General features: G+C 49.5%; 2 protein-coding genes across 3 annotated transcripts in view; one reads left to right on the forward strand and one right to left on the reverse strand.

Moving 5' to 3' along the window:
• The first annotated feature begins 54 nt into the window (after positions 1-54).
• LOC108800569 (cytochrome c oxidase assembly factor 4 homolog, mitochondrial) lies at positions 55-1,369 on the forward strand. The gene is made up of 2 exons (XM_018572548.1): positions 55-71; positions 1,111-1,369. Exons 1-2 carry the CDS (start codon positions 55-57, stop codon positions 1,367-1,369), a joined length of 276 nt encoding a protein of 91 aa, XP_018428050.1.
• Positions 1,370-3,914: 2,545 nt separating this feature from the next.
• The window catches only part of MRPL48 (mitochondrial ribosomal protein L48), an 11,496-nt gene continuing 6,229 nt past the window's right edge, over positions 3,915-9,181 (reverse strand). For both annotated transcript variants that reach the window (XM_018572555.1, XM_018572554.1), the window contains exons 6-8: positions 7,625-7,727; positions 5,513-5,602; positions 3,915-3,989 (exon numbers count right to left, since the gene is read on the reverse strand). In XM_018572555.1, the coding sequence (XP_018428057.1) occupies positions 3,915-3,989; positions 5,513-5,602; positions 7,625-7,727 (268 nt within the window). The remainder of the gene's footprint in view (positions 3,990-5,512; positions 5,603-7,624; positions 7,728-9,181) is intronic.

Consider the following 9,181-nt stretch of genomic DNA (forward strand, 5'->3'; position numbering starts at 1 on the left):
AGTACATATGCAACGCCCCAGAAGTATATTGAGATGAAGGCGGAAAATTGCGCTATGTGTCTCCATTTCCGGTACGCCGGAGTTTTCTGACTAGCGTATCCCTGACAATATGGCCTCCACCGCCCGTGACAGATGTCTCCGTTTTACCGCCATTTTCTGTAGGATCAGCTCCTTCTGTTTGTATGGAATGGTCTCTAACAAAATGGCCGACGCAGTGATAATTTGATGGCGTAAACCGAGGACAGTTATGAAATCACATGGAAAGTACTACAAGGCAGGGAGACTACTGACATTAGAAAGTGGTGTAAAGAGAGAAGTGAGGGGTAGGAGAGGACACAGGGAGAAACAAGAGACTCCAGCCTGTCCAGGTGAGACATCATCTATCACACATTATATAATAATATATGTCATGTTCTGCTCCTGATTACCAGGGAAGGCTTCTTCTTCAACCTTGCTAGATTCTATTTTTTTGTATTACTATCTTCCAGGAAATCTATCAAAAGCCTGATGTATTTTTATTTTTTTTTACCTCCCATGGAGTTTACCATTGCTGACCTCCTTCTGACTGTCATATTGATCCTCTGGCTTCAATACCTTGTGTCCCTGGCTAAACAGATCAGAAAAGTCAGTAGTCCTTCTCTGCACGCTTGTTTCAGGCCAGGGGACTTGGTGCTGAAGACAGGGGCTCGGCATGACAGCCAGGCAATGGCAGGCTGGGTGTTCCTCTCCAGCTCCAAGCACAATGTAAAGTAAAATGTAAGCAGTGAAGGGGCCGCTGATGTCAATCCCTGGCTACTCTGGCTGGGTGAGTAGCTGATCGAGCCCAGTCAGCTTCAACAGAGTTCAGAGGTGACGTTTGGGGTCACATAGACACCCCCCAATGTCTTCCTAAAGAGAACGTGTCACCTGCCCTGTGCCATCACATAGAGGGCTTATTAGCAGCCTCGTCATAGCAAAAAGTTGAAATAATGTTACAAAAAAGATAAACATTAAAAAAAAACATTGCCCCCTCCCTGCATTGCCTCTGACACAGCCCCTTTCTGCAGTATATACCGTATATTCCTAGTTTGCCTCCCTGATTCTACTTCCTGCCCTCTGTGTCCCATACAGGATGTCCGCCCCAACGCCGCGGCCTCACGACCGCAGCCTGAAACCAGAGGACGAGGACGACCCGCTGGACCAGATGATCGCTCGCACCGGCTGCACGGCCTTTCATTACGCGGTACAGGAGTGCATGGCGGAGCACCAGGACTGGAGGAAGTGTCAGACGCAGGTGCAGGACTTCAAGGAATGCATGCAGGACTATCAGAAGAAAAGGACCGAGGGGCTGCTGAGGAAAAGGAGTCCGCTGAAGGGACAGGTCTCCTAGTCCGGGACAGCGCTGCCCAAGAGGGACCGACCCGACACACACATAGATCCGAATCATGGACTGTGGAGGAAGGCTGAAAGAGACCCTGTCACCAGAACATTCATTTCACCAACAGTCTTCCTATAAAATGATATTGAGCATATTCTCTGCATGTTATTTCCATGGAAACGTCTCCCTTGTGTAGATTTCCAAGAGCCCCGAGACTGCTGCTGGGTGCCGCCATGTTGGATGTGATGTCAGCAGACTCAGAACTGTCACTCAAATGACACTCTGTAGCAGGGGTGGGCAACTCTGACCCTCCAGCTGTGCTAAAACTTAAATTCCCATCATGCCTCTGGAAGTCATGGCTGAGTCTTGCAATGCCTCATGAGACTTGTAGTTCCGCAACAGCTGGAGGACCTGTACCCAAAGAGCCTGCATAGATCTTGAGGTATCTGCTCCCAGCAGCCCCAAGTACCCAAAATGCTCTTTCAGCTACACCAGAGGAAGTCTATACTGACAAATTCAGTTAGTAATAAAAAATTAGGGATGCAGCGATACCGGTTTTTCGGTATAGAGTATTGATATTTTTTTTTGTCGGTACTCGCCGATACCGAGCCTTGTGACCCGATTATCAGGAAGTCGGGCGGCGGATCATGACCCGTCGCCCGGCTTCCCGATTGCCTGTGAAGCCGGTGTTCTAGCGAAAAAACACAGGCTTCAGAGGCTGGCTGACCAGTCAGGAAGCCGGGCAGCGAGTCATGAGGTGCTGTCCAGCTTCCTGATTGGTTAGGAAGCCAGATTGCTTAACAACGCGTGAAGCCGGCTTCCTAGCCAATCATGAAGCAGAGGCAGTACTTTATGATTCGCCTCCCAACTTCCTGATTGGCTAGGAAGCCAGCTTCACTTGTTCCTAGGCAGTCTGGCTTCCTGACCAATCAGGAAGGCGGGTCATTATGTGCCGCAACGCTTCATGACTGATTAGGAAGCCAGGCTGCTTAGCAACACATGAAGCTGTCTTCCTTGCCAATCAGGAAGCTGGGAGGCGGGTCATAACCCACCGCCTGGCTTCCTGATTGGAAAGAAAGTCGGCTCCATGCTTCCTTGGCACTGTTGGACAGAGGGAGATCTCCTTCTGACTGGAAGTTCCGGTATTGGAGCATTTGGGCGAGTACTCGCCCAAATACTCGGTATCGGCACCGATACCAATACTAGTAACGGTACATCCCTAATAAAAAATAACGGGAGAGTGAAATATGTGAGAGGCCCGCCAGACCAGGATCCATCGGGGACACTTGTTCCAGTGACAGCGATCACTTTGGGGAGATTTCTTCTCACTTCCTGTGGTGTCAAGAGCACAGGAAGTGAAGGGAAATCTCCCCCAGTGTGTAGGGTAGGAGAAGGATCTGAAACCCCGTCAGGTTTCTTTAGGCTGTCCCTATCCCTGTTGGGGAGATTTTCCCCTTATTAGTCCAGGTGACAGAAAGTGATGGGAAATCCGAAATGTTACCGGTGTCACCAGAACCGAAGGTGAGGGAAAAATCTTTCAATGGGGACACCTGTTTTGGTGACATCCGTCTAAGACAGGGGTAGCCAAACTCCGGCCCTCCAGCTTTGGGTGAAACTACAAATCCCATGGGAATTGTAGTTTCACACCAGCTGGAGAGCCTACCCTTGCTTTAGGGCTTTCCCAGTCCTGCATGCTTCCATATTGTGTATATGTAACCATGCCAGTGCTAGGAGGTTAGGTTGCGGAGTTTGGCAGGGAAAACCCAACTTCTACTCCGGCCACGGCAGCCGGAGAAAATGACAAATCAGTGGATTCATAAAGCAGAGGGGAGATCGGCCACTGAAAGTGCTAATCTCCCTCCAGTCAAGCTGCTCACACCCGCCGTGCCAGTCCCGGGCCTGCATGAGGGACAGCCGGCAGTAGAGGTGGGAACTCTTTTGTAGCAGCATACAAGTGATCGGGCAGCTCTACAGCGGGGTGGCAGCTGAAAAACAGCAACAACTGATATCCTTCCCTCAAGGCATTGTGCTATTTGCATAACTCCTCCCAAAAGCCAGCCCCCTGTTTGCATCAGGGCTGAGGGCTCATGGGAGGAGTACTGAGACAGGGTGCTGCGATGTTTTCAGGAAGCTATGTACAACCCCCTGCCAGACCCTCCCACCAGCCATGATCTTCCTGCATCACAGAGACTAAAATAAGGTGTGTAATGAAAATGTAAAGCATTGGGGGAGGGGCAAGGCATAAAGTTCAGCTTTAAATTCTAAACAGTTGACGAGGTCCCGTGGCTCCTTTAAGGCCGTGCACTCCTCTTGCTAAACAGATATACACGTTTCCAGTAATTCACTTTTATTGTTAAATATTACAAGTATCGTATTTAAAAAAAACAACAACATTTAATGTCATCCATAACCTGCAGCAGCTCTGACCGCTGCTTAGCATCTCACACATCAGTGCTGTACGAAGTGTGGGCCGATCTCTCCACTTCACAGATGATCGGCGTATCTGCCATTCATTCGCTTCTTTCATCCTCTAGTCATGTGACTTTGCGGGGGGGTCTCAGGTCATTGCGGCTTTCATCTTTTCTACTTGTGGCCGGGCCTTGAACCTCTTCAGGTAATCCTCCTCTGTGTGCTGCGGAGATACAACATAATAATGTCTGAGATACGGGGAAGGGGAACACAACGAAAGCTTAGCAAAAAGGAGACTTCCAACTTTTAAAGGGACCCACTGTCACTGTTTTCACTCAAGGTTCTCTTGTAAGAACACCCTCAACCTCCATATACAAGACCCTATATACCATGGACCAGCTGTGTATATACTGTATATACAGGTGAAACTCGAATAATTAGAATATCGTGCAAAAGTAATTGCAGTAAGTGCTGCAAAAGGGGCCCAAACCAAGTACTGAGTACATATGCATGCTGGTACTTTTCAGAGGTCCGATATTGTTCCATGTACAATCCTTGTTTTATTGATTGCATGTAATAATCTACTTTTTGGAGATTGTGGATTTGGGGTTCTTGGGGTTTTCATGAGCTGTAAGCCATAATCATCACAATGATGACAAATCACGGCTTGAACTATCTTGCTTTGCATGTAATGAGTCTCTCTCATATATTAGTTTCACCGCATAAGTTGCATTAGTGAAATAAATGAACTTTGCACGATATTCTAATTATTCGAGTTTCACCTGTATCTACATAGATGAAGAGTACCGCAGCTGGGACTATAAAGACCTCCCAGAGGTGAATGTAGGGACAATAAAAGGACTGACTAGACCACCAAGGCTCCCTACATAGTATAGAACAGCGGTCGCCAACCTTTCAGACCTCATGGACCACTAAATTCATCATTTAAAAATCCTGCGGACCACTAATACGAATTTTAAACAAAATATATACCGTATTTTTCTCTCCATAAGACGCGCTTTTTTCCCCCCAAAAGGGGGGCAAAAATGTCTGTGCGTCTTATGGAGCGAATTCCTATCGCCCGATGCCAGGGACATGCAGTTTCGGTCGCGTAGTTGTTTTGTACATTGAGCCGTGCTCCTGACAAGCAGAGCTAAATGTACAGTGTGGGGTCGTTTAATGAAAGTGATCTAATCAGATCATCAGATCACTTGTATCAAATCGAGCGGCGGCGATTGTGTCCAGACCCCCCCTGCCGTGGTTTTCGGGGGACCCGTGACCACGACATAGAAGCTCACCTTAGAGCCCGTAGAACGTCCGTTCTTCGTCTGCTCTGTGTGATAACTCAGACCATGGTGCTGTAATCACAGCGCCACCTGTCTCAGCTGTCACAGAGCCCCTGCGTCCTATTGTCCGGTGCTCCTTATGGAGCGCAAAATAGTGTGTGTGTGTGTGTGTGTGTTGCCCCCAAGTGACCTTTGGAAATGCCACCATGGGCAACAGCCTAAGGCTGCCTTATAGGGAAGATGCTGACTGCCACTATGGGGGTGAAGCATAGCTCTAAAGTAAAGGAATTGAGCCCCACAGTTAGAGTTCACCCAGGAATGGGAGCGGGATCAGAGGGGACTAAAAGGAGAGGCGTCTGCAGGCAGTGGCTGCTCTTGCTCCATACTGGTAGGAAGGCCAGTGAAAAGGTCAAAACGAATCCACAATATGTGTAACAATATCTGAGAAAAGCTCTCTTACCTCTTTGACCAGTAGCTGGACCCCTTCCGGCTGATTCATCATGAGGACCTCCAGAATAATAGAGGCCATAGTAGCTTTGAGGCCGCTCACCTAAGAAGATACCACCATGAGTATTCTGTACCAGCAACATTTTGGACAAGGCCACAAATTAAAACCCACCAATGAATTGTTAATGGCATTCAAGAAGCATTGCCAGTCCGTGCCTCCTGCTGTGCAGAAAGACAGAAGGAGGCAGAGCCGTGTGAGACTTCACTAGTCAAGTGAGCTCCGCACTCAACTTCAGCTGCATATACAGCCAAGTCCACCAATATACACCTATTGATCATTCCAGCGTGTAGTCCCTCCCTCAGCTTGTACGCACCATTCTTTCACACCACCGTTGATCTGTTCGGCTGCCAGAAGATAATTAAAATTGCCAATACTTCCAGGTATGTGGAAGCATTGACAGGTCTCCTATGTGACAGAGGCAGGGCTGATTGGCCAATCAGAAACCGGTGCTCTCACATGGGAGCAGAGAAACGTTCTGAGCCCAGGACACGATGGCAGCCAAAATGAACTGCGGGGGGAAGGAAAGGTAAGCTTTAAGTGTCATTTGTCTAACACTAGTATGTGTGCCCGTTAAAGCCAGCGCTTAAAATAAAAAACGCATACATGATGCAGTCGGTCACCAGCATTAAAGAGACCCTGTTGCCAAATCATTCATTTCAACAGAAATATTCCCATAGGATTATATGAGCATTTAACATATTTCATGCATGTTATTTTCCTGTAAAAGCCTCCCTCGTGTAGACTTTCAAAAGCCCGGAGACTGCTGCTGGGTGCCGCCATCTTGGATGTGATGCCAGGCGACTCATAAGTGTCACTCAAATGACACTCTATAGCAGGCGTGAGCAAACTCCGACCCTCCAGCTGTGGTGAAGCTAAAACAATTCCATGAGGCATTGCAAGAATCTCACAGCCACAGGCATAACTCGCAGAGAGAAATGCATCAAAAGATTTGTAGTTTCACCACAGCTGGAGGGCTGGAGTTTGCCTACCCCTGCTCAATAGCAAAAAGGTAGGCAAACTCTGGCCCTCCAGCTGTGGTAAACCTACAAATCTCATGTATCCGCCTCTGGGAGTCATGCCTGTGCCCTATGGAACTTGTTATTCCACAACATCTGTAGGGCTGAAGTTTGGATACCCCTGATCTACAGTACTCCGCTCTTCCCCCGGCAGCTACAGAAAAGGTTATGTAGGGAGGTGAGAGGAGAAGGAGGAGGAGCTGGCCCAGCACAGATAGTATTTAGATCCTCCCAGAAGAAGACATGGCTATGATGTGCATGGAGGGAGGTGGGCTGTGCTTGGGAACTGACTCTTCCTAAATAAGTCAAATTTTCTAGCGTGTTCAGAGTCACATTGCAAGTCAATACAAACTGAGTCATAAAAAAGAAACCACTGCCAGTCAGCATTTGAAATACTTTTTTAAATTGGTGACAGGGTCTCTAAGATTCTCTAGGAGGCACACACATGCACAATATTGGCTGGAGGGGAGGTAGATTGTGGAAGGCCCTGAGGAAGGGGACCCTGCGAGGGCCCGAACGTTGGCTATGTGACCAATGTGGCATCCCTAAAACGGATCAAACCATCCATTTCTTGCTGAATCAGCAAACTTTTCATCACAGGGCAGCCCCCCCCCACCCCGCACCACCCAGCTTGATTGTCAAAATGTTGGTTGCAGTCACTGTTCAACCAATGAGCTACAGTTACTGTTCAGGTATTCCGACAGCCACGGAGTGACAGCAGTGGAGATTCATCCATCCACGCGGGCTGAACTGGACACATTCCAACGTGTGTGGCCAGCTTTAGGGACTTTGCTGTTTAGTTCCCATCTCTGCACTGTAGGGCAGCTCCACTCCCTGCAGGATTTATTTTTAAAGGATATTATTGATATTGAAACAGGAGTAATGGGAAAACCCCCAAAGTGGACAGGAACTGGCAGGGGGATCTCAGCGAGTCCACGAAACATAAAAAATAAACCAGTTGGCGACTCTGCTCAGCAAGATCTACATAGAACTGATATATGACTTCTAACTTTGAAATCAACTATCGCGCAATGAAGTCTGGTCTCACCTGGACGACCCTCTCATGGGTGGTGATGGCGCAGTCGACAGACATCTTGGTCCCCACGTCCTGCTGCAGCATAACCTCTGTGGTCTTGCTCGGCAGGGCATAGCTGGAGAAAACACATCAATGATGAAAACTGACGGAAAACTAAAAGAAAATTCCACCAAAAAGCCACAATGTCATTTACATCACACAGACCCGTCACCTACCTAAACACTGCAGAAAAATCAAGTATAATAAAAGCTTTATTCACGAGTATACCTTTCTAGTAATTATTTATTTACTTGCCTCTGAACATGCTAAAAAACCTGATGACTCCAGGAAGAGTCAATTCCCCAGCACAGGCCCCTCCATCCATGCGCATCTTAGCCCTCTGTACACCTGCTGTGACCATTATGAGGGGCTTCCCACCATCCCTGAGCTGAGTTCTCGGGTCTGTACACCTGCGCTGCCCATTATTAGGGGGTCCCACCATCCCTGTGCTGAGTCCCCGGGTCTGTACACCTGCTGTGCCCATTATGAGGAGCCCCCACCATCCCTGTGCTGAGTTCCCGGGTCTGTACACCTGCGCTGCCCATTATGAGGGGGTCCCACCATCCCTGTGCTGAGTCCCCGGGTCTGTACACCTGCTGTGCCCATTATGAGGAGCCCCCACCATCCCTGTGCTGAGTTCCCGGGTCTGTACACCTGCGCTGCCCATTATGAGGGGGTCCCACCATCCCTGTGCTGAGTCCCCGGGTCTGTACACCTGCTGTGCCCATTATGAGGAGCCCCCACCATCCCTGTGCTGAGTTCCCGGGTCTGTACACCTGCGCTGCCCATTATGAGGGGGTCCCACCATCCCTGTGCTGAGTCCCCGGGTCTGTACACCTGCTGTGCCCATTATGAGGAGCCCCCACCATCCCTGTGCTGAGTTCCCGGGTCTGTACACCTGCGCTGCCCATTATGAGGGGGTCCCACCATCCCTGTGCTGAGTCCCCGGGTCTGTACACCTGCTGTGCCCATTATGAGGAGCCCCCACCATCCCTGTGCTGAGTTCCCGGGTCTGTACACCTGCGCTGCCCATTATGAGGGGGTCCCACCATCCCTGTGCTGAGTCCCCGGGTCTGTACACCTGCTGTGCCCATTATGAGGAGCTCTCACCATCCCTGTGCTGAGTTCCCGGGTCTGTACACCTGCGCTGCCCATTATTAGGGGTTGCCACCTCCCTGTGCTGAGTCCCCGGGTCTGTACACCTGCTGTGCCCATTATGAGGAGCTCCCACCATCCCTGTGCTGAGTCCCCGGGTCTGTACACCTGCTGTGCCCATTATGAGGGACTCCCACCATCCCTGAGCTGAGTTCCCGGTCTGTACATGTACACCCGCTGTGCCCATTATGAGGGCATGCACTAGCGCGAGCGTGCGCACGCACACACTACATTGTGAGGAGCTCACAGTGTGCGGTGAGATCAGAGGAAGTAATTTCACTCCAGGAGAAGAGCTGTGCAAGACAGAAGGGATGGCCGGTGTTCAGCTTTATTTTTTAGTCCTGGCCATAATAATTACATAAGCAAATGCCCCAA

Source organism: Nanorana parkeri, unplaced genomic scaffold (genome assembly GCF_000935625.1).
Source record: "Nanorana parkeri isolate BGI_ZX_2015 unplaced genomic scaffold, ASM93562v1 scaffold2065, whole genome shotgun sequence".
Classification (NCBI taxonomy): Eukaryota; Metazoa; Chordata; class Amphibia; order Anura; family Dicroglossidae; genus Nanorana; species Nanorana parkeri.